Source organism: Xyrauchen texanus, chromosome 44 (genome assembly GCF_025860055.1).
Source record: "Xyrauchen texanus isolate HMW12.3.18 chromosome 44, RBS_HiC_50CHRs, whole genome shotgun sequence".
Lineage (NCBI taxonomy): Eukaryota > Metazoa > Chordata > Actinopteri > Cypriniformes > Catostomidae > Xyrauchen > Xyrauchen texanus.
In genome coordinates, this window is record NC_068319.1 from 15,243,553 (window position 1) to 15,270,372 (window position 26,820).

General features: G+C 37.0%; 2 protein-coding genes across 2 annotated transcripts in view; both read right to left on the bottom strand.

The window, feature by feature from the left end:
* Positions 1-12,527, bottom strand: part of LOC127636868 (EH domain-containing protein 1-like) — a 30,188-nt gene extending 17,661 nt beyond the window's left edge. Inside the window, exons 1-2 of the mRNA XM_052117652.1 lie at positions 11,741-12,527; positions 2,484-2,581 (exon numbers count right to left, since the gene is read on the bottom strand). Of these exons, the coding sequence (XP_051973612.1) occupies positions 2,484-2,581; positions 11,741-12,141 (499 nt within the window). The 5' untranslated portion in view covers positions 12,142-12,527. The remainder of the gene's footprint in view (positions 1-2,483; positions 2,582-11,740) is intronic.
* Positions 12,528-19,885: 7,358 nt separating this feature from the next.
* Positions 19,886-25,719, bottom strand: LOC127636873 (WD repeat-containing protein 74-like). Its single transcript, XM_052117657.1, has 10 exons — positions 25,590-25,719; positions 25,334-25,440; positions 25,112-25,236; positions 24,923-24,986; positions 23,816-23,959; positions 23,618-23,719; positions 21,991-22,147; positions 21,587-21,729; positions 21,326-21,379; positions 19,886-21,159 (listed from the first exon to the last, which is right to left on the bottom strand). Exons 1-10 carry the CDS (start codon positions 25,648-25,650, stop codon positions 20,980-20,982), a joined length of 1,137 nt encoding a protein of 378 aa, XP_051973617.1. The 5' UTR covers positions 25,651-25,719; the 3' UTR covers positions 19,886-20,979.
* Positions 25,720-26,820: the final 1,101 nt, after the last annotated feature.

The window sequence follows — 26,820 nt, forward strand, 5'->3', positions numbered from 1 at the left end:
AAGCTGATAGAAGAGCAACTTTGCCTGAAATAACCACTCGTTACAACCGAGGTATGCAGCAAAGCATTTGTGAAGCCACAACACGCACAACCTTGAGGCGGATGGGCTACAACAGCAGAAGACCCCACCGGTACCACTCATCTCCACTTCAAATAGGAAAAAGAGGCTACAATTTGCAAGAGCTCACCAAAATTGGACAGTTGAAGACTGGAAAAATGTTGCCTGGTCTGATGAGTCTCGATTTCTGTTGAGACATTCAGATGGTAGAGTCAGAATTTGGCGTAAACAGAATGAGAACATGGATCCATCATGCCTTGTTACCACTGTGCAGGCTGGTGGTGGTGGTGTAATGTGTGGGGGATGTTTTCTTGGCACACTTTAGGCCCCTTAGTGCCAATTGGGCATCGTTTAAATGCCACGGCCTACCTGAGCATTGTTTCTGACCATGTCCATCCCTTTATGGCCACCATGTACCCATCGTCTGATGGCTACTTTCAGCAGGATAATGCACCATGTCACAAAGCTCGAATCATTTCAAATTGGTTTCTTGACCATGACAATGAGTTCACTGTACTAAAATGGCCCCCACAGTCACCAGATCTCAACCCAATAGAGCATCTTTGGGATGTGGTGGAACGGGAGCTTCGTGTCCTGGATGTGCATCCCACAAATCTCCATCAACTGCGAGATGCTATCCTATCAATATGGGCTAACATTTCTAAAGAATGCTTTCAGCACCTTGTTGAATCAATGCCACGTAGAATTAAGGCAGTTCTGAAGGCAAAAGGGGGTCAAACACAGTATTAGTATGGTGTTCCTAATAATCCTTTAGGTGAGTGTAATATATATATATATATATATAGTCTGCCGCAGACAGCAAGAAAGCTACTCCAAGAAATATAACAAGAAATGTTCCACCACACACTTACTCCCTCTCAGAAATGACACAACATGATCAATAGCACAAAAGCTAATGTTTGAACATGGATTCATTCACGCGGTCCACTCATTTGTACATCTTTACCTCTTCCTGTCTGTTCTGCAGTAATGTTGGTTTCCTTGCCTGTGTTGCCCCCCAGAAAGAGGCCTGCAAGCACACATACATGCCACTCCAAATACACAAGGACAGGAAGTGTCCTCAACGTGATACCGCTCACCTCCATACACAGAGTTTTCTTGAATAAATAAAATACTAGTGCATTCCCTTGTAGTTTTAAAGTCAGGTATACTACTAGGGACCTGAACTTTAACTCCACTCTAGTTCATAAAGGCAATTAGCCATTAAATATACTTCCCATGGTGTAAATACACTTTAAATGTATTTTATGCTTCTCTTATTAAACATTTTTGTGTACAGGGAGGTTGATTATACACTATTTAGGCCAACTCATAGTGTTTGATGGGAATGGACAGCCTACTTGCTGTCACTATAGATTAATTGGGTGTTCAACTTCCCATCCTTCCTGCAGGAAAAAGGGCCTATGGAAAGAGCATGGGTTTGTTGTGCTCTAATGTAAACAGGAGAACTAAAAATATTTCCCCCTCAACACTGTTGTAACATAGCAGCAAACTGAATTAACCTCTTGTCTTTAACTTGGGTCAAGGGTGTGTCGTAGGGTTGCACGGTATACCGGTGCAACAGAAGTATCACAATACTTAAGCTTCAAAATACAAGCAGTGCCATAGTATTTTTAAAACGGTAGTACAATTAATATGGTAGCACTGTAAATTATGTTGTATATATGGTAGTAAATATTATTTTTGCTAAAACCTTCATTTGAATAAGACCTATGTCTGCAGTAACATTAAAAATGCAGTCTTTTTGGGCCCGAGTAGCTTAGCGAGTATTGACATTGACTACCATCGTGATTTCAAATCCAGGGCATGCTGAGTGACTCCAGCCAGGTCTCCTAAGCAATCAAATTGGCCCGGTTGCTAGGGAGGGTAGTCACATAAACACAGTACAATAAATACAAATGTAGTCTTTTCGAGTGGCGTCCCTTTTCACGCAATGCCCTTTAAGAGCGCAAAATGCTGTTTAGAATTTGCCCCTTATATGGTATTGTTTATTCTTCAATGTGTGGTTTTCCCATGCTTCAAACACACACGTCTGAATCCCAGCATCTTAATTTGGAGGTTTGGTGAATGAGAAGTTTTTTTAAAAAACAAAATTTGGAATAGCTAGTTTCTAAGAATCACTATGTTAAGAATTAACACACTTTTGTGTGGTATCGTAATACTTTATTTGGTATAGTATCGTGCATCTAGTGCATCAGCAGACACAATTGTGAGCCACTTTTAGATTGCACACTCACAGCTGTCTATGCAAATAGAGCACATATTAATAGGACACCAAATATGAAGTTGCGGGAAAGGAAGCCAGGGAATGTTCAAAGAAGGGAAGACGGAAGAGGGGAAATAATAAGAAAAGACAAAGAAAGAAAGAGGAAGACAAAGTGCCTGAGAGTCAGAAAAATACCAACCTCTGCTGATCCGCTGTTTCTCTCCGGACAGAATCCCAGGAGTGTCTATGATGCTGATGCTGTCCAGCACTGGATTTGGCATTTGAGCACATATAAACCTGAGAAAAAGGATCAAACATTTAAAATGGGCAGACACATCAAACAGCTTACTAGTATAAAACGGTGTATGATTTAGACACAGAGCAGTCTGGCATGTTTTTGTGTGTGCAAAATGATTGATTGGAAGTAATTCCCTTCTTGCTTGCCAAATCTTATCATTACAGCACTTACTCAACGTTTCCATGACCAAATGCCTGTTCTTTATCTTTCTGTGCATTTCTCATTCATGCATAAACCCAGCAGACTGTATGCTATCAGTTCCATGTCTTTAACATACCAGCACATTTTAGTCCAACAAAAACAAATCTTCAACCTCTAACTCCCCCATTGCCACATTCCCCCATATATATTTGACATATTCCCCCCTTTCATTTTTCCAGAAAGGGTGCCAACACTTATTCCCTCCACTCTGCAACCATCACTACTGCCAATTGTATCCCACATTTCCCTTCTGCAAGCATTCCACTCATTATTGGTGGCAAGAAACCCCTAAAATTAAGAGAATCTTTAGCAACAACACACTTACAATAGAACGCAACAGTGCCGGCCCACTCATTCAGCCATCTGGGTTCCGGAAGTATTTTTCCCATTCATTTTTCACATAGACTTTTCATATTATCCATCATAAAAAAAAAAAAAGTTGTAAGCCATGAACCACACCAACCAGCTCTGAGGTAAATCACAAACTGTGTTTTGGGACAAAAGATTATTTGAAAATCTGACAAAAAGACAAAAGTTCCAAGACTGTGTACTTAACATCTTTACTGAGGGCATGGACTACAATCCCATGAAGCATTGCGAATAATGTAATTGAATAAAAACCATGGGAATATATATATATATATACTTTTTTCCATAGTGAAAAATAATAGAACCAACGCACTGTTATAATGATTATTCTAATCCCAAACCTAACCATGATTAAAATCTAGTTGAGTGTAGTTTATTCAAGAAATGTTTGAAATTCCAGCAGCTTCCAAGGCTTTATGTTCCAAAAACATTAGTATTATTTTCATTTTTGATTGACACCTTAGGAGTACAGAGAACTCAAATATCATGCTTACAAACACACAAATTACTACACCTATATAAGATAGAGTGCAGTTATGGTGCATGTAGCGTAACACCACAGAGAACCACCGGATACAGTGATAACTGTAAATTTATCTTCAGCCTAGTGCTGGGCGATATGGCAAAAAAAATTAAAATGTAATCTTTATTTTTGTAAAACTTATGGACAATTCATGTTTAGATTTTTTCAACTTTTAAATGTACTCCAACATGATTCAAATTGTATGTACTTTATTATAATTCAAGGCAAACTGGTTCAAGAAATCCAAGTTCTTTTCATTATAGGAAACAAAGGTGAGCAAGAAAATAAAAAACAAATGCACCAAATGCACAACAGAGGGAAGTTGTCAACAGAGTGTAAATATCAAATACATTTAAAATCTAACAAACCCAGATGTTCAGAAATAATAGAATAAGAAAAAATACTAAATAATTCTTAGCCAGTGTAGGTATCCATTTGATCTAAACAAAGTCTATTTACAAAAGTTATCTACAAATCAATATCTGTAAATTATCAAGTTTATCTAGAATGTACTCATTGTATATCAAACAATTTGTGTATATTTATAAACCCCTGCAGATAGAGACGCCCTCTAGAGGTTCCCGTTGAGCAGTTCAATTAGCGATTCGTTTTTAATACAAACATATTAATTCACTTCAGAAGACATTACTTGATCGGAGTCATGTAGATTACATGTATGCTGACTAAATGTGCTATTTGGACTGTCAAAAATTGGTGTCCATTCACTTTCACTGGATGAAGCTAAAAACCTGGTATACTTTCCTAAAAATCTTACATCCATTTCTGATGAAGAAAAAAAGGTCAAGGAGTGTAAATTGGGTGAACTATTCCTTCAATCTGTAAAACCACCCAGCCCAACTTCAGCCTAGTAATGGTTAAAATACCATACAGGGATTTATTTTTATCATCACTAGCTGCTTTTACATGGACTCTGGTAATCCGTTTGTGATCAGACTAGCTCAATCCAAATAAAAGTCACATGTAACCCCGTCAATGGGATTAAATTGTCCACATCCTATTTAAAATTCATTCGGATTGTAAGGGGTGTTGTAAACCTTTTGTAATCCATTTTAAATTATAATTTTTGCTATGTAAACAATTGATCAGATTGTTTAGTGAAACTGGGACAATCTGCACTGGTTCATTACTGATGCAGTAATGGCATCATGTTGTTTCATGAAATGTTACACTTTCATCACAGTGGCCATTTTTTTGACCATCGGCGTAAAGAAGCAACAGCGGTGAACGGAGAAACACCTGTAAAATGACGTCAATAAAAGCATCCAAAAGTTGCTTTTGATCCATTCCAAGTGCTAAGAGAAGTTTTTACAAGTCTGAAATCAGCAGGAATTGTTGCCAGATTTGACTTTCACGGACATTTATATATATTTTATTCACGATTCATCTCCTTACACCAGCCAGTCTGACATGTGATAGTGGAGTACACACACCCAGCAGTATATCACGTAAACATGATCTCTCATTCAGGAGTTACAAATGTTTGTGGGTTTTTCTGGTCTGACTCATTTGCTATATTACTAAACCTTCAAATGTTGAGGGAATGCAGTATAATCATGCAGTGTACACATGCCACAATAGCAGTTCGGATCTGATGCTTGATACATATAATGCTCTCATCAATCCGATCACTTTATGCATTCATAAACAGTACATTCGGAATCATCAATCGGAATGATTTATTTTAGATTAAAACAAAAAGTGTCTATGTAAACGCAGCTACTGGGACAACTTGGAAACACAGGCATTTCAACTTAGCTCTTGGCACTGCCATACTACACTGGTGACAGTTTATAATTATGTTAAACATTTCCAAATTCAATAGAGCCTATAGAACATAATGAATGCAGGTGCATAGGAGTAGTATAGGGAAAGTGGAGACATCAGTACAAAGGCAGGGCAAAAGTGTGTGAACTAATGGAACGAGCCAGTGGTTAATATGTACTAAGAATCTACAGCTAAAGCTGTGGTCACAAGGTATACACACTCTAGTACGAACAATATTCCCTGTATACTTTGCCAATCACCTTCAAGCTACCCTTTACCTCTCCGACAAGGTCACAGGAAAATCACTGGGAGAGAATTTTCATTATGCTTGATAAGCAATGTGCAGCATAATATAAAGGAAGCTGGGGTCAGAGAGCTGATCATATTTGCAAACAGAAGACACTTTTGAGTTGAACAAACAAGGGCCAAGAAAATGCTGAGTCAGTTCCCCAGCTTATCTGTGCAGTGTCTGGGAATTCTTAGCCGAGGGAATCTTTTTCTACCTTTGCTGAGCTATCTCCAAAAAAAGTCACACAGGGAAGATGAATGTGCCAAATCCTAAAATCTTGTTTTTAGGAATGAGGATAACCCATAAAGACATGTCACCGATCAATCCATGACAGAATTTATAAAATGCAGAGCCGACTGCATGAAACCCTGATTTGACCTTAGCTGAATTTCATTGACAAGGTGAGTACAGGGGGGGGAGGAAGGGCTGAAACCTTTAACCATTCTCCTACCAGTCATGAGTGAATTGTGAAACTCATTGTACAAGCTTAAGGCAGCATTCATTCCAAGATTTTTTTTTAAAGAATTTTTTCTTTTAATAAAATACTTTGTTCTGCCAGTCCAGGCCTGTTGGGGTGTAAATATGATCTGTCCATCTCACTCAAGCATTGACCAGCATGTGGTTCAGTTAAGCCGAGCGTTTTGCAAAGCTCAGCTCCATTGGGGAAGTTCTATACAAGGATTTAGAGCTACAACAAGCAAAAGTCCAAGGAATTGTGTAGTAGCAGTAGTTGCTGAGAAAAGGCACAATCCTAACAAGTCTACAAGTCAGAAATGTAACATAGAGGACATATGTGACATCATGATGAAAAGGCAACTGTTACACAGCAGCTACACTATTGTAAACTCATCTTTCTTCATGCCATTCCTTATGAAGGGCCCCATTCCCCAAGAGCTTGTTAAAAAAGACCCTTAAAGGCCTCAGCAGCTGTCAAAACCAGTGTCAGCTGACGACCCTCTCCAAAATAGGAACCAGAGACTTATGAGTAGGAAGCTTAAAAGTAATAGTCAATCAATATGGTTTTTTTTATGACCAATGCAAATACTAGAGATGCATCGACTGCAATTTTCTTGGTCGATTTTCGATTTCCGATTTTTTGCAAGTGTGACCTGCGATACCGATTTTTTCTGATTCCGATTTTCTTTCTAAGAACTATTATTGACCACATATACAAACAAAATCTACCTTTCTTCAATGCTAAATTTTATTTTCATAATAAAATAAATTATTAAACATTACAATTTCCCCCAAACTGCACTAAGTTACAGGATCTTCTCTCACTTAAACAACTCTCAAAATAAAGTGCTCTGTGACTAGAAATAGAGGTAGAAATAACAATTAACTTCAAATGAGTTGCTTTATATAACAGATGTCATTTTCCACTATTTTTATAAATGGACCTTTTTCTCTTTATTACTCGTCTAACAAAATAATTCCAAAGATCTGAAAAACTGAAGTGTCCAATACTCTCAACTTACGTTAGATGTCCAAATATCAGTTGTAAAACTGAGCACTGCTTCGGGAACGGCTTGCATACCTGTCAACACTCCCGTTTTTCCCGGGAGTCTCCCGTTTTGTTATTTCTCCCAAACAAAACTCCCGTAATTTGTATGGCCCAAACCACGTTATATGAATAATCACATCAATATATTATTCCAAGGTGTCCAGTTGCCAGATCTTGAATGAAATGCATCCTACTCACACAATCGACACATCATACAAATTTCTAATAATTTGTGACGTCAATCTGGCAACCTACAACCCATTTGCGCTGTTGATATCTGCGCAGGTAGTAGGTGGATGTTAAATCAAGCATCACTGGTAGATGGGAGAGGAAGACTCAGCTGGTGCTCCGGTGAAACAAACTAAATATAGGCCCTACATGTAAATTTAACAACAGCTGGATGGAAGAATTGAATTTCATATCCCGAAGCCATACCGACAATGCCCAAACCTTTTGCAATGTGTGTCGCACTGATTTTAATATCGGACACGGTGGGAAAAATTACGTTAAATCACAACGGTACAATTTGGATGTATTTAGCTGCCTCTGCCAGCACCCCCCTTCCCCTCTCCCGGATTTGTGTACCCAAATGTTGACAGATAACAGGCTGCGTGTTACATGACACGAGATTAAAGAACTCGGGCAACGCGACGTCGGAAAGTACCTCATACTCTGTGTCGAGGAAATTTATCAGATTTCTGAACCCTCTGTCTTAAACTATGGAGAACAGCTGGTCATCCAGGGCCATGAATTCCATAATTTTCCTCGTAATAGCTTTGGTATTTTCGTTGCTCATACCAAGGAATGACAGGAGAGGCTGCTGACTTGTGACTGGCTCTGAGCTCTGGCTAGCTTTAGCCACTTTCACTTTTTAGCTTCTTTTTAAGATGGGTATTTTCAGCTGGGTGATGGTGTTATAAGTGTCTAATTCGGTTTGTTGATCCGAACGTTATTGTGGTGGTTCCCCCACGGTTTACTTTGACACATTTCGAACTTTATGTATTCTTCACTCACAGTGAAGATCTCCCACGCCAATGACATGTTTACATGCGGCTGTGACGTTACTGCCTGCGCCGCTGGCAACAAAACGGACCGGCTTGGCATCGGAAAGACGTGAGGCTGACCGGCCGGTTACCAATCCAGGCAGAGCATGCGGAAAATCGGCTAATCCCGGTCCCTGGCCGGTCGATCGGTGCATCTCTAGCCAATACAGATATCTAGACAGCAGGATGTTCGATATAAATGCAGATAAACATAATATCATTTAACAGCAAATCAGATGTACAAAAAAAAACCCCCACTTATTTTATGCAATATTTACTAGGAATGGGCATTTTGGTTATTTTGTCTACTCAAGTACTCTGACGAATTACTTATTGAGTACTTGAGGGGCAATTACATGTTCATAACTTTATAAATAATAACTAGGGCTGTCGATTTAACGCGTTAATAACGTGCGATTAATTTTACAAAAAAATAACGCGTTAAAAAAATGTACGCATTTAATTGCAATGCTTTCCTGAGAGATTCAAGCTTGTAGTACCACCTGTTTACTCCAGAGGACAGTAAGTGAAATTTCAGCTCTGTGAGCAACAGGCAGTTTATTACAGTGAACAAAACATTAACAACTCTTCAGCGGACACACAACATTACTGTAAAATATATCTGTAGTATTGTGTACTATGTATACCCCTGGCTTGTTTCTAAAAAAAAAAAATGTCTGAGGCAGGTGTACATTGACGGATCCTTAAACAAGCCTTCATATTAAATCTCCAACTGATTGACAAATTCACTTGTGTAATGGATTGCTGTGAACTGTATGTCAATGATTGACTTATGGTCAATAATATGGTAGTAAACGATACATTGTATTCTAAAGCCACTTTTTGAATGGTCTTATCAATGATTAACACTTCTGCCACAAGAATGTAATGTGTATAAATATATATATAATTTTTTATATTTAAAGATAACTATGTATAATTATTTCATCAATATATATTGAATTATTGTTATGAGGGGCTTTCTCAGCAAATATTTGCATGTAAGATTAATCGCGATTAATTAAATCGGGACACCATGTAATTAATTTGATTTTAAAAAATTTATCGATTGACAGCCCAAATAATAACATGTCTGACAAACATCTTTGGCTGCTGCATTGCATCTTGTTGTTCCAGTGTATCATCTATTCATTACTCTAGGCTTTTATAAAATAATCGGTTACAAAATGTACAAAAGATTGCATAATCAAAATATAATGAATCATATTTTGTCATTATGTGAAGATTTGCTGCCCAACTTAATGAAAGAATGTGCACAACGCGCATCTGTCTGTTCATCCATCAGGTTACCTAATCTTAGTAAGCGTGCACCAGTTTTTTTATTGACTGTCTGAACCATCCATTTTCAAAACGTGGTTGGCTTAACAGGAGACGCCATAGCGTTTTTAATATGCAAGTTAAGTTGAAGTTCAGTTTGAAGACACTGCATTTTCTGTTCCATTTAGCTGCGCTCTGTCTAGCTGTTTGAAACACTCGCCTGCTGTATATGCGATGCTTCAGCACATTGAGTGTGTGCTTGTGCATCCCCAAGTGTTCGCTCCTGTGGGGAAAGCCGTGATGCTCCGTATTGTTGATGCTGTGATGATTCATGAAGTGTTCCATTCAACTCGGAGAGTCAGAATTTCCACCTTTCAACTGGGGAAAGTGCAACGGAACGATACATTTATGTCGGACTTCTAACTTGGTAACTCGTGCGGAAATCTTCAACTCCCATTTTGTTGAGATGCAGATGTGTTACTTCACGCAAACATTTCGGCAACCAGGGCAGGGAGGTTTACAGTCAGTGAGAAACATTCGCTTTTATTAAATATCCATTAACGAGTCAAAGTTCTTACATTAAATGATAATAAAATGTGTTTAGCAAGGTTTTGCAGAGAAAGGTGTTCAAAACTCGGTAAATTACACTCTCTTTGATAATCGTAAAGATAGCGCTGCACGGTTGTATATCAGTTTGGTTGCTATGAGACATCTCTGACAATTAATGTACCCTTCAAAATCACAACGTAATCAATTTAAAAAATAAGCTCCCTTTTTGACACTTGTGTTGTGTTTAGTTTTCATTAATTTCTAATTAAGTGAAAAGTCACATCACGCATGATCACTCTCGATCATTGTTTTCATGATCGATCATTGCTGCCACGTCCGAGTAGTAATGCCCATCCCTAATATTTCCCCAAATTTGCATAAACTAGAAAAGAAAGAACATTAAAAGGTTGAAAGTGTGGACTAACCATTGACAAATCTATTGGTAGATTTTGGAACTGACACAAACTACATTTAAAGCTGCTTTAAGTTAATTTTTCATGGAAATGCATGCAAAAAGTGTCATACTCCTTGAAAGATATTAATGAAATAAGTGTCCTGAGATATCTCACTGGTCTATGTGACAGCTGTAAACTCTGTAAACATCAAACAAGAAGGTGTCCTCCAGCCTGTCAATATTTTTGCGCATTCCCATAGTGTTGTAGTTTCAGCAAATATTTGAGGTGTAATGCATTTTTATGCCATTTTGTTCATTACAGTTGTGGGTGATTATTTTGCTGATGTTGTTTTTCACAATCACATCAGCACAGTGTCGGTCTCAATAAAGATAATTTGGTATCTTCAGAGTGTGGGTTTCAGAAAGAAGGGCCATGACAAATCCAACGGCTCATCTTGTGGAAATTCTAGAAATGTTAATACCTCTGTTAATTGGCCAATCACAAAATGGCCAAATATTGGACGATTTATCATCCTGGCTGATATATCAGTCTTTCACTACTTAAAAGCTAAGGTTAAAAGACTGATAATGCCTCATATTACAAGTTAACATATGCAATAGTTTAAAAACAATTATTTTTGCACATACAGAAGGTATAACCATAAAACTCCAGTCCAGATACCTGAAGGGTTTTCTGGGTGTGACAGTTACTACATTTGAAAGTGTAAGCCAATGAAGGTTAGTCAGGGTTAGTATAAAATAAATCAGAGTCTTCATAAATTGACAGATTGGACATGTAGTGATTTGATGTAGACTAGACTGTTTAACTGAATGCTCAACAAAAACATAACAGAAGAATTACAGTACTGTAATAATCAATGGTCTGATCAATGGAGATTAATTCGTTAATAATGTTTAAAAGGTCAGAGAGAGCTCCGCCCTTATTACAACAAGAGTACTAGCTGGCAAGTGTGCAAAGGGTGCAGTAACACAACATGAACTTCTTCATCCTAATCTAATGGCCAGTTTTTAAAGTCTAGCAATGGTTCTCATTATTACATTTTATCTGGAAAAGTTATTCTTATTCTTTCACCTCACAAAACTCCACAACATCTGCACAGAGACTCACTACAAGAAAACAACACCCTGAACAGCTGCAACCCGAAGTATTGTTAATTCAGCAAAAGTTCAAAGAGCTGTACACTTAAAAGTAAGGATCTCACCTGTTGAGAAAGGCGTTTCCAAAGGCGTTAAGTTTTCGGAAAGGTTTCTTAGGGTCAACCACTAAAGCGTTGCCCGGGATGAGCCCCTCCTGGTCCCCGTACATGACCGCAATGAATGAGTCCGTGGTCGGTTCGGGGCCTATGCGCATTCCGGGAAAATCCTGCTCCATAAGATGCCGAATAAAAGTTGTTTTCCCCGTGGAATACTGCCCAACTAACAATACCATGGGTTTGTTGTCGAAATCGGCGTCCTCCAGAGCCGGAGAGTGGAAATCATGGAAGCGATACGTGTCTTCTAATGGAAATAATTTGGTCCTGTACAATCGCTTCAACCCGTCCGACACTGTCTGAAACAGTTCGGGGTCCTTTTTCTTCCCGTCCTTGTTCGCCCAGCTGAACATTTTGCAAAACGTACAGACAAAACTTCGTATCTAAGAGAGATAGAAAGACTAACACTGTGGTTTACTAGATATTTTGCTGGTTTCTAAGCAGTTCAGTTCAGCGGTTCGGATGAATTAACAGTCCAGTCACAGCGGATTGCCAGCGTGGTGGGTTGGGCTCGAGCTGTCAGCTGTTCAACCTACAGTTTTCTTATTTATCTGCAGCAAACTTTGACTTTTTCGTGAGTCAGACTCAAGTCAACTGGCTCTTCAGTTACGACGTCGCAGGACAACGCTTTCTTTTGAATCTGCTGGAGAGTCCGCGCACATCGCACAGTTCCTCTCGTGAGTCCGACAGCGCGAGTCCTCTGCGCGTGAACGTGTGAGCTCGTACTGTTACATTCCTGTGGACCGGAACTCAAGAAGATTCCAAAATAAGAGCCACACCCTCCCCCAAATTGCTGTTCTGTGTGCCGAACCGCTCGCGTTCACGTCTCGTTAGAAGAAAGAGGCGTTACAATGCAAAATGTTGAACAGAAGCCATCACCCTCACACATGTCTTACATTTTCACTTTTTTTAAATGAATGAATGAATGAGTAATTCGGAGTCGATGCAATTACAAATATAGAATATAGTATAATATAACCTAATATAATAGGGTAACACGGGGCTAAAGGCATACATTTGCTATTTATTTGGTCACAAAGTGTGTCAAGATTGAAAAAAATATTCTTCTTTTTATTTAATATTGATGAAGCAGCATAATTTGTCTGAAACCCCCTTCATTTTTTTGAATAAAACTTTTCTTTTTTTTTTTTGTTAAATAAAGGTGGCACTGGAGACTTTAACTACACATTTGATGAAAAACGCCCCCAGGGGGTTTAAAGAGATATTGCGTAAATATAGGGGGAATAGTTATAAGCAGAATTTGTCATTGTAGGCAAATACTTTTGAGACATTAAGATGCTTTTTTTTTTTTTTTTTTTGAGTGAGAATCATATTAAGATAATGCTTTTTCAAAATAACCACTTCAGAAGAGGGTTAACAATTTCCTGCTAATTTTATTCAAATTTGGCATTTCATGGCATCTAAAGTATTCTATAAATAAATTAATCTCTATTGTGATTGAATTAGTCCAGTTAAACCCACTTTGAACATTTTTAATAAAAAATATTTTCGACCCACTTAAGAAAACAATGTGTTTTATGGGGGGGCCTTTAGTCCCTGCAACAGGGAGTGATTTTTACCCCAAATGCTATCCTTTTACTTATTGGACAGTTATTAACAGTTATTAAAAACTTTTGCTTTAATCATCTTGAATAAAATTGAAATAATAAGTATTTTGTCTAAAAATAAATGTGATAATTTCAGGGATTGTCATTAGCTATACATTTGCAACATTTTATCAACTGAATAAAAATGAGATAAAATCAAAATCAAACTTTAGACATTGCACGCAATGATCTCATGAATCAGAAATGTTTTGCAGTGTAAAGTGGCAAACATGTGTTTAGGAAAGTAATATGGTGGTTTCTGTTGCTGTTTAGGGTTTTGGGGGAAAATAAAATAAAAAGTGCCAGGGGGCCTTTAGCTCCGTTATATAATATAATATAATATAATAAGCTTTTTAAAGAGGTTAAAGCAATGTCAGAAGTATAGTATGAACTTCACATGACAAGGACAGCCATTATCCTGTCTTGTGGAGTGGAGTGGGGTGGGGGTTTTCTTTTGCGTGCAACTGACTGCTATATTTGTCCGGGAGTTCCAGGAGAGTGGCAGTTGTTGGTCTGAATCTACTGTCATAACGGGATCCCAGAAAAAAAGACAGTAAAAATTCTTTGTTTAAGAATTTTTAACAAAAGGTAAATCAACCAATAAAAATCTTGCTGAAAACAGGCTTCTTTATATCTATGAGTGAAAATAAAAATTAGATTATTAGCACAAGTCTTTCAGAATTCCCTGTGGTTTGTGGGGATTTTCCAGTTATGGAGGACAAAACCTGCAAAAATAATAAATAAATACACAAAAACATAAATGAATAAAAAATCCCACATATTTGTGCATAAATAAATGCATTAAATAAAGAAATATAGGGCCTATATTAAATGTGCGAGAAAATATACAAATAAATAAATGCACCGATCAGTGCAAAAATAATCCAATAGAAAGCATGAATAAATGGTTGGGAAATACAAAATTGTTAAAGGAAATACAAAATTGAAAGCTGATTTATAATTCTAAATTTCTATCTATATTTAATCATTCATTTATTTCTGTATGTAGTTCTGTGTTTATATTTCCTTCATGCTATGTTTACATATTTATTTATACACAAATGTGCAGATATATTTTATTTATATGTTTGTTTGTTTATTTATTATTTTTGCAGGTTTCGTCCTCCATACCCAGGCCTTTATGTTCTTGGAGAAATGCAAACTGACAAGTGGCATATATAGTCTATACAGACCTATAATCTATAGTCTTGTAATGTAATCATAACTTCCATTGAAATCAATGAATAGGTTGCTGTTACATTAATATAACTGCAGAGTGGCACATTTGGCCTGTCTCTACTTGTTGGCTTATCTGACATTCAAGCAAGACATAATTCAGTGACAGTATGCTTATTTAATCTTATTCCAGTAACCTTAGAACTTTTCCTGTACACCCTGGACTTATTTTAATGGAAAGCTGTCCTTTCAGAGAAGAAGAAGAAAACTAAAGGCAAAACAAAACAAAGTGAAACATGTGCAAGAGAGTCCCTGGCTTTGGATTCAGATGTGAAAAATGTTTTGTTCACTGAAGGGATTTGGCATGTTAGTTGCCTTCCTTATTTCAATGACTCATGCTCACTGTGACTAAATCATGACAACATATGATATTGATTTTAAGATCCAATTCTGATGAATGAAAAGTGATAAATATAATTTTTACAGTAATTCCATATGCTGAGAATTGTTTTATTTATTTAAAGCAAAACAATAATAGAAAACTGGATTTCAAAAATATTTAATGCAACTGAAACCAAATATATCACATTGGAATAAACACATGAACATTAGATAATTAGTTTATGCATGTTTTACGGCATCCCGCATTGTTTAAATGCAATACAATTCAGTGTGTGTTTAGTACGGCAAACAGGACAGTGGCCTACAGAACTGACAGGCAGCTAGAGTGCAAATACTGGCTGTCAATTCATAGGTCATCACCCTGTTTCCAAGACACAGGATTAAACATGCTTTCTGGTTGCATGTATGATCAATTGCAGCCAACTATTAGTTATTAACTTCAATATGGTCTTAAATATGTTTTGTTATTGGATATCTGACTTTAGTTTGGTTAGCACTGTATATTCTTCATTTATTTCAAGGAAAACGTTTGTCCTGTGTTGCTATAGCAGATAAAGGTGACTATCTGAACGCAACAGCAGCTCCACTGGAAGACACAAACCTTCCACATGGAGTTGCTGTTACAACCAGTCAGTACCGAGTCATTTAAAGTACAACAGAATGAATTGCATTCACTGTTACACAAATGTCACAGATCTAATGCCCCATTGTTTTCCATAAAGAGTAGTCTCCAAGTCTTTCAAAAGAGGAGCAGTGACGTCACCTGAAATGAAAGTATAAAAAAGAACTGGAGAGGTTAAATCAGGATTCAGACGCAGGTTAATGACTGTAAGGAGTTCCTCTGATGGCTCATGACTTCACTTTGACTTTGCTATTTTCTCATCTTTATGACATGCCATACAATGGCCAACAGCACGTTCAAAGTGCTAAGACTGATCTTGATAACTGCACTTTTATGACAGCAGTCAAAACGCGGGTGCTCGACACAATATGTATGTGGACTGAGAGACAAAAGGGTGTGTCTCTCAATAATTAATGTGCCTTTATGTACCCAAGACATCGTTTTGTACAAATCCCTTTCTTTTTTCACTTCAGTTATACCCATTCCACTATCTCTATCACGCTCTTTTAGTTTCTTCAATCAACTCATATTTTAGACTTTGACTTGCTGTAAACCTCCCTGCTCCTTGCTACCTTTGGAAAAACATCATAATAAAGTAATTAAGGCAGGCGCACATTGGATGAGTCAGTCTATGTTATCTGCTCCTCTTAACATCTTGTGAACTCACCATTAACTTTCTCATCCCAAAGCCTTTTCCAACATTTGTGTAGGGTGAGAGAAAATCAATGGCATGAACTCATGTAGGTGGTTCGTTTTTATCACAATTCCCATTGCCATACTTTCATACTTTGTGTCTGAGTAATAGCCTACTTACATATATTTCATCAAATCTACATTGTAGAAAAGAAAACATCCCGTTCTGATAACAGCCAACAATATGGCATTCTAAATTATATTATGATTAAAAACCTTTATTGGCTGCAGTTTACTTGCATTCAAACTTAAGTGACATATACACTCACTGAGCACTTTATTAAGAACACTATGGTACTAATAAAGTACCCGATGTGGTCTTCTGCTGTTGTAGCCCATCTGCCTTAAGGTTTGACGTGTTGTGCATCCTCAGATGCTATTCTGCTCACTACAATTTTTGTTCGAGTTATTGAGCCGATCTGTCAGCTCGAACAAGTCTGGCCATTCTCTGTTGACCTCTCGCATCAACCAGGTGTTTTCGTCAGCAGAACTGCCACTAACTTTATATTTTTGGCACCATTCTGAGTAAATTCTAGAGACTGTTGTGTAAAAAAAGACTGTCTGGCACCAACAATCATGCCATTGAGATGACATGCTATCACAATCATTGAGATCAAATTGTTTTCCCTATTCTGATGGTTGATATGAACATTAACTGAAGCTCCTGAACTGAATCTGTATGATTTTATGCATTACACTGCTGCTACACGATTGGCTGATTAGATAATCAAATGAATAATTAGGTGTACAGGTGTTCCTAATAAAGTGCTCAGTTAGTGTATAGCATAATCTAGTGCAATATTTTGTGATGCTTCACTCCCAAGCTTTGTCATTGACTTATAAGATCCTGTTGGAATATAATAGTTTAAATGCTAGAGGGCTGAGCGCAAGTCCTTTCAATTTAAGTCTTATTATCATCTTTAATTGCTTTAAGGTCTTTTAACCTCATTAGAAAATGCTGGTATATTTACATAAGAATATTTATCTAGCCTTTCACAAACAGTCAGGCCTTAGCATTGAAATGTACTCATAAGTCTCATTGCATTAGACTCACTGCATGCTCATGTGAACCTGTATTATATTTGCTTGTCTTTATATTAAAATATATATATATAATTGCGTATAGAACTGGAGTTTTTAAACAAACTTTTACACAAAATCTTAAAAATGACATGTAGTTTCCTAAAAAATATACCAAAAGATTTAATTTCATTTAAGGGTTACTTACCTTTATACTACTTCCTCATCAGAGCCCAAGTGTATGGAGCCTGACGTATCGAAAAAAAAACAAGAAAAAAAGACTACATAGAACAAAAGTAGAGGATAAACATACATAGAGATTACAGAAAGACAAGAAGCAAAGCAAAAATATAGGTTAAAAAACGTTAAAGGAAACGAAAACAGCTGAAAACCAACAAAGTTGGTGACCGCACAAAGGGAGAGCCAAATGGTGAGGAGGGGTGCGTCTGTCTGTAGTGCAATGTCAGGCCGAGAGAGGCCAGTTTAAAAGTGATTTGGAGTTGAAGCTTAGTTAATAATTACACTCCCTGTCAATATTTAACATCTTTTTGCCTTGCCCCTCAATCCAACATCCTGGGCTTCTATGGACTTACACGTACTTTTTGAACTCTCCCACAAACTATGGCGAAACAATTAAAATTAATTCTATTGTTCAGTGAGATTTCTTAAAATTGAGTACAAACATGCATTGGGCCAAAAAGGCATAAAAATCAAGATGTTTCTCAGTGTTTACTGTACACATACAACCACAGGGAGCCACAGTTGAATTTCAATGTATTACATTTACTATGTCATCAATAAACCATGTTTGTTGCACATCAAATTACAATTAAAATTTTGTTGATGACATTTCTTCAACATAGATTCTGTTTGCAGGCACTGTGCGTATGGTTGTACACAAGCTTGACCAATAAACTAGTATGATTTAGGCTCATAGTCTCATAATTACTCATAAAAGCACACAAAAGGCTGAGGTAATGCTGCATGATCAGAATATAAAGATAGACTATGGACTCTAAACATATAGATCAAAGAATGAATAAGAAGACTTTATAACAGGACATTAAATGCTTAGAAAAGAGGGTTAATTATTGCCATTGTTAGGATAAAGATCACAACTGTGTTAATTACGATTGTCAAACACAAGAATGAGGTGTCAATGTATGTACAACACGAGTATAAACCACCTATGCACAAAATATACAAGTACCTTTGGCAGGTGGAGGCATGTGTGTAGAGGGTTAAAATCTGGTTTGTGTTACTTTATGTGAAAAGAATTTTGAGCCTTTTGATTCATCTCTAGAGCCACAATCAAAATGTTACTTGATCTACTGTACATGTGGGAAACTGCAAAAAGAATGATGTGGTAGAAATATGTTCTTGGCAGTCCAGAGGAGGAGATCAAGAGGAAATGAAATCTTACTTCCCATTACAGTGCACATAATCAAACCACAAGTATGCAAATTTTTAGGTGTATCAAGACAGCCAACATTTACCAGAACAATTCTGAGGCTGTTGTCTTGCATAAATAGTAATGCTTCTCAATCGGCACTTATCAACCACAATGCATACCCCCCTCCACCCTGCAAGGTCTTAAGAGTTCAGTTCTTGTTGTCATACTGCATTACCCCCTCCATATGTTCTGCCTTTGTTCTTCAGTTCCTGGTTTCCATCTTAAATGGTCAGTTCACCCAAAAAGTAAAATTCTCTCATCATTTACTAAACCTCATGCCATCCCAGATGTATATGACTTTCTTTCTTCTGCTGAACACAAAGATTTTTAGAAAAATATCTAAATCTAAATATCTGTAGGTCCATACAATGCAATTGAATGATGATCACCTTGAAATTACAAAAAATAAATAAAGTCAGCATAAAAATAATCCATCAGACTCCAATGGTTTAATCAATGTCTCTGACATGATCCAGATGATTTCGGGTGAGAACAGACCAAAATCTAACTCCTCCTTCACTGTACATCTTGACAGCTGTCTCCTTGGTGATCATGATTTCAAGCTTGATTACACATCCTACAGCACCATTTAGCACTCTGTGCATGCTTCGCACATGTAATGCTCAATGGAATTGAGCTTGAAATCATGATCATATCTAGAGACTGCGATGACAAGATGTATAGTGCAAAAGGAGTTACATTTTGGTCTGTTCTCACCCAGAACCAACTGGATCACTTCAGAAGACATGGATTAAACTTCTGCAGTCTTATGGATTACTTTTATTCTGACATTATCACCTTTTTGTTAATCTGATAAAAGATATTTCAATATCTGGAGTCCCGATTTTGACAAAATGTGCAGTTATTTCATTCCTTAGTATAATTCTAGCAAGTGTTTTATTTTACACGTTTGAGACTAACATAATCATTTTGTGTGTTCAACAATATGTCAGTCATTGGCTACAGATTTTCATTTACAATGTTCACAATATCTAAACCAAATCAAAATGTCTGTTCTCTTATCAGAGAATGGGTTAGGATAGGGTGTGCTCAAATGTGCAGAGTGTAATGTCTAAGATTGAAACTGTCTTACAACCACTTAGTATAGAGGTCAAGCATACAAGTCTTTTAACCAGCATAGTTTAATATGCTTTTCCTCTTGTTTCAGTACATTTTCTATATAATACTGTACATTTACTGCAGATGCACATGCCTTGAGCAGGAGATATTAATGGAATATTCCAGGTTCAATACAAGTTAGCATCCACCGACAGCCTTTGTGGCATAATTTTGATTACCACAAAAAAATTATTAACTCATTCAATGTTTACTTACATAAAAAAGCAATAATTGAGGTTACAGTAAGGAACTTACAATGGAAGTGGGTGGGACCAGTCCATAAACTGTTTGAACAGTATAGCCACAAGATGTAAAAATAATACTTTAACATGATTTAACTGTGACAAAATAAGGAATTTACTGCCATTATTATGCCATTTACATCGTCCTGTCAATGAAGTTTTTATCACACAAAAAAATCATGTTAACATAATGTTTATGACTTGTGGCTATACTTTTGAAACAGTGTGTATTTTAACATTTATGGACTGGCCCCATTCACTTCCATTGTAAATGCCTCACTCTTACTGCTTTTGTATTTATAAATAAATAAAATCTCAATTATTCTTTGTGGTCACCAAGAAAGGCCTTTGATTGAGCTCAACTTGCTTTGAACACGGAACATTCCTTTAACTTTATATCACTACATAAACACTTAAGTTTGAAAATTTGTTGTGGCTTTTAAACTTGAGAGAATTAATATATATTTGGCAAAGCACTTGCTGTGGGAGAACAAAAGGATGCAATTTGTGTGCTTCTGATGTACAGAGAACTCATTCAATTCAACTATCCTGTTTACTTCAGAATTACAAGTTTAGATGGGAATTTTTTAGTTTTTACAAAAAACTGGTTCATATATTTCAGACTTGCAGTTTTTTTTAACACATTTTCAAAATAGCATGACAATCACATTTTAGTTAATTTTACAGAAGTTCAAATCCTTTTCATGGGCCAAAATGAGAAACTAATAACGACAAACATTATTACACAGCCATATTAAACAGTCACTCGGTTTCCAGTTTTTCAGCTTGGTCATCGTTGATACCCATGAAATAAAAAGAAAACTTAATAAAATTCTAAAAGCCAAATTCTTTCTTCATCACTTCTTTGCTACTTTTCTCTTCTTTTTGCCTTCTACCCTGGGAACAGCTGCTTCATCATTCTGGGCGACCCTCTTTTTTGATTTCTCTGTCACTGTTTCCATGGTATCCCAAACCTCGTCCTCCTCTTCCTCTGGTTTAACCTCCTCGACATCTCCAGTAACATCAACACTAGATGACTGAAAGAGAAGAGTATAGAAAGTGTTATTTGAAAGCAGTGTTTTTAAGAACACAATCAGGCACCAGAGAGGAAATGACTTGTATCTTAATGTGGCACTTGATCAGTAGTTACAGAAAAGCAAATCATCAAAACGATGCCCTCTTTGACACTAAACTGTTGCTTACCTCCAGTTCTCTGCTTGATAGCAGCACGCAATTGAGTCGTGACTTCAGGTACACCTGCAAAAAGAAAATATGTTCATAAAATGGCCATTTATACAAGCACAACACTGAGTAGGAGGCACTCATGGTAATATGTTGTTTGCAACAGATGGAAAAGAGGAGATGAGCTAAACAGAAATGAAAGGAGAAAGAGGGTTGAAGTGCAAATGGAAAGGAAAGAGACAAAGTACTGCTAAAGAAACCTGGATTTTTGTGTGCTCATACCTTGTGTTGTAAGGAACAATCCTCCAGGCTGTGTACTCTCAGAAAACGATCTAAACCACATGAGGCCACCAATGGGAGAGATGGATGGCACTGCAACCCCCGCACTGACCCTGCCAGACCCTTAAGACACCCACGCACAAGCCCTGTGGCACGATGCAGGCAGACAGAGAAGTGAGCGTGGTCAGACAACACAACACTCTCAGGAGTTCAAAATTATAATGCATATCTGGAGACTGGCTGGCTAAATACATCTTTAATATTAGCCAAACACACAGATCCAGGGCACGTAAGGACAAAATAATCCACAAGCAATTGACCCTTTCTCAAATAAAACACCTGAATATGCTTTTGTGCACATCCAATTCTGCCAGAACAAAATAAGTGAGCATCCTCATACTACTTACCTTTCCGGAGATCCAGGATGGCGAGCTCCCCGTGAGTATTACCCACAACCACTGTACCCTGACTGGCAGGGAAAGAGAGTGCTGTGAGGGGGTACTCTCCAAACTTGGCCTCCATCACTGGCTTCCTCTGGGATGTTGAGGGGTCATACACTCGCACCTGATGGAGGAAGGAACAAAGATGAGGGGGAGACAGTTGTCCACTTTGATCACGAATCTTTAAAAAGCAACAGCTGATGCAGCCTAGCCATGGAAGATGATTATAATTATTAAAGAAAAATATAATCTCAAATATGTTCATTATAGTTGGAAAAAGAAATTAAATGAATGTATAAATATGTAGTGGGTATACACAGTGCAGTTCACATTGGAAATCTGCCCTTATTTTTTAATCCCCATTTTTTCCAATTTGGAATGCCCAATTACCACTACTTACTAGGTCCTCGTGGTGTCATGGTTACTCACCTCAATCCGGGTGGCGGAGGACAAGTCTCAGTTGCCTCTGCTTCCGAGACAGTCAATCCGCGAATCTTATCACATGACACCGTGGAGACTCACAACATGTGGAGGCTCATGCTACTCACTGCGATCCACACACAATTACCACGTGCCCCATTGAGAGAGAGAACCACTAAACGCGACCGTGAGGAGGTTACCCCATGTGACTGTACCCTCCCTAGCAACCGGGCCAATTTGGTTAGTTAGGTGACCTGGCTGGAGTCACTCAGCATGCCCTGGATTCGAACTCGCGACTCCAGGAGTGGTAGTCATCATCAATACTCACTGAGCTACTCAGGCCCCCCTGATATTAATAATTGAATTAAACCTGGTAAAAAGCTTTATAACTTTGAAAATTAAGACTGAGAAATATGATGCAAAATGAATAAGAAATAATAAGAACCTACACTATAGAGCGGTTCACGTTGTAGTCTAAAAACCTGGAAAAGAATTTCCCATGGTTCCCTCAGTGTTTTCCTATGGGATTTTATAATGGGGGTTTTAAACTCTAAAATAAGGTCTGTGGTAAACATTATTTAAAAACACACAGCAGCTCCAATATTCAGGTTTGAGGTATGAATGTGACTAATTTATGTTGTAGAACAAAAAGTCCACATATTGTCAAATCATGTTTACCACAGACCTCATTTTACATATAAATGGAAAAACCCCATTATAAAAACCCATTGAGAATCCAGAGGGAACCCATGGCGAATTAGCCTTCCGAGTTTGCCTACAAATTGACGTTGTGGCTTTTAGCTCTATTTCTAGGTCACAAATCAAATTAGCAATAAGTGACATTGACCATATTAACATCTTTGTACAAAAGGTCAGATTTCCTTGCTTGCTTCAAATGAAGCACACAAGATGCTCTTTGGAACACTCTCAAATCATGTTGGCATAACATGGATCATCAGGTTTTGCACAAACTTGCATGCATACTGTCATTAAAGCAAAGGGGGGACAAACTAAATACTAAGTCTGAAATTCATGTTGATTTTCCACTCAAATTGTTATGCAAATTTGTTATGAAATACATTATAAGTTAGAATAATACAAAATAGTAGCATTTTCACAAGTGGACATTTGAATGGCACTGTATAAAGGCAGAAAGGCAAATGCTAGAACAAACCTGGTGGTGTCCAGTACACGTTACTATTTTATCCGAGTCTGGGATAAAGCCAATGTCTCTGACCCACACAGGTACTCGCATGTCTAACCAGTCATGGGCTACCTGATCATTTTCAGAAAAAATATACAGTACAGTCAGTACAAAACAGCAATCATAAACTACTGCGGACTGAAATGTTTCTAGAATTTTTAGCCTTACATTTTTGGCTGTGAATATTGGTTTATCAGGTCTCTCCAGGTCCCACACTTTAAGAGGGTTCTCTTTCCCCCCTGTAGCCACACAATGACGCTGTGAGGGATTTTGTTGCATTCTGCAAATTCCATTTCCAACATTTACTTCAACCTAAGGAAAGAGAGAGATTGGGTTGGATCTGCAATTGGAAGATTCTCAAGAAAATCTCCTGGTCCTTTCTCACTTCAAAATAAACAAATAAGAAATTATATTCTGCAAACAGAGTGTGAATCTTATTTATAGGCCATTCGATTTTTTGTATTGTGAGATTTTTTGGTCATCGTGATATTCTCATTACCGCAACATGAGAAAAGATATAAATATTAAATGGATATAGTATTTATACATCATAGTAGAAGTCCCTTGGTCCTGCCTTTCATTTCATACTCTATAATACAGTAATATATATATGTATATATATATACATATTTGTGGAAATTAAGTTTTTATTCAACATTAATATTTTAGCTTGACCATTTTTAATAATCTATTTGCTGTTTTAAGTGTACTTAAAAATGCTTCTTTTTTCTTACTTAAAATATTTAACGTACTAACATTCCATGTAGCCTTCTAGCCTAAAATAAAAACACTTTACAATAAGATTCCATTTGTTAAAATTAGTTAACAACATTAGTTAACATGAACTTAAAATGATAAATACTTTTTCAGTTAATTAATACTGAAAATGTTTTTAGCATTTTAAGTTCAAGCTAACTAATCTTGGTATATGATACTTCAACATACCTGTATAATAATAAAAAATATATTTAACAGCATTAACTAATATTAACAAATGGAAGATTATTGTAGTGTTATCAAAATGCATGTATAATAATATGTCATTTCAAATATTTTTAGATGAAGAATAGCATGTCACAGTCTACCCTGCTGTCACAGAGTAAAATTGTATCTGAAATACCAATGTTCAAACAGACAGATTTGAAAGAAGTGAGGTGGGTACAAAACATCTTAATCGCAAATTACAGATCTTAGCAACAGTGGAGGATAGAATAACTGGGGCAAATCTAAGATGAGATGTGGTCCAATTACACACGAGCACACTAGGCAACTTACTGTGTCTGTACTGCCTTCTTTCCACACTTTCAGAAGTCCCGACTCAACACACGTAATCAAAGAACTGGAAAAGTGAGAGGTGCAAAGAATGATTATCATATATAAAGATCAATACAAACAACAACAACAACAACCAAAAAGTTCATTTATATATCACAATGGAGAAAAGCTTAAAGTATTGAGAGCCACCTGTCAGTTACTGCCAGTCCTGTAAACCTGCCTTGGGAAGGATCCCCACATTCTCTGCTCCCTGTAAAGATCCCCTTATCCGTGCTGAATGTTTTCACTGTGCCATTTACACTCCCCACCAGCACCTGAAAGAGACATACATATAGACAAAGACATATTATTAATGCCAATCACAAAATCGTGGTGTTTAAATTTCTTATTGCATTTCTCTAACTTGCTTACCTCTGATTCGTATGTATCTCCCCATGCCATCACACACACCTCCTGATCTCGACTCAAACAGCTCATCTCACAAAAGTTAAACGCCTGCTTTTTGATGAAACTCACTCCTTGGTTTGAAATATGGATAATTACAAGACATTAGTTTAGGGCCATGATGTGGTACCAACTCACGTGTTCCAACCATGTCTAGCTAGCTAGTTTACAAAATTAGACAATGCGTCGACAAAAGGACTGAAAGCTCCCAATAACACCTTACCTTTTAATATCCCTGTTTCAGATCCAAGCCATACTGAGCACATTTGGCTGTTGGCAGCCATTTCAATTGAAATGGATGATACTGAGCTAGTAAATTGATCAAAACAGTGGTCCACGTTACTGTGCGCATACAATGCCGTCCGGGTGTGACGCGCTATCCAAGAACTTTTGGTTCCGCTCTACATTAAAAAGTAAAAGTATAGTTATATCGTGTAGTTATATACAAAATTGTATATACAAAATTGGCCAACTAATACAAATAATTTTGAAACAACAAGATGCTTTTCTGAGTAACTAATTAAGATAATGCTTACTCAAAATAACTACTTCAGAAAAAAGTGCACAGTCTCCTGTTAATTTCAAACCCATTTGCCATTTTATAACATCTCAAGTATTCTATACACAAATTAATCTTCATTGTGATTGGGTCAGTCAAAGTAAACCCACATTGAACATTTTTCATAACAAATCTCTAAGCCCCACTTAAGAAAACAATGTGTTTTATCGAGAGGCCTTTAGTCCCTGCAAAAGGGGGCTTTTTTTATTATTTATTTTTTTACCCCAAATACTATCCTTTCACTTATTGGAGAGTTATTTTAAAACTTTTTATTTAATCACCTTATAAAAATTTGAAAATCACAGATAAGTATTTTGTTTAACAATTAATAAGATATTTTCAGGGATTTTCATTAGCTACATAAATTGGCAACATTTAAAAAAAATATTGCCTCAAAATCATCCTTTAGATACCACACGCAAAGATCTCATGGATCAGGAACATTTTGCAGTGCATTGTGTCAAACTTTTTTTCAGGAAAGTGCTGTGGTAGTTTTTGTTGCTATTTAGTGTTATGGGAGAAAATAAAATCAAAGAAGCCTTTTACCCCAGGGGGCCTTTCTTTTGAAATACCACAAATAGGGTACAACTATTGCATTGTATTCCAAATAAAATTGATTACAGCAGCTTTAATATCATCATAGATTGAATATTAATAAAATAAATTATATTTTCAGAAAGTTTGAAATATATATCAGCCTTACTATAAATAAAAAGGACATTTCCAAAAGCAAATTGTGGATACATAATGGACACAAACTTGAAAAGAGAGAGTTCATGAGAATCCACCAGGTGGTACTCTTGGATCTCTTGTTATTCATTAGGAGAGCACCATGCCTTCCCTTTTAAATGGCATGCTGGAAATATCTGTTAAAGGTGCTGCTGTATGTGCTTTA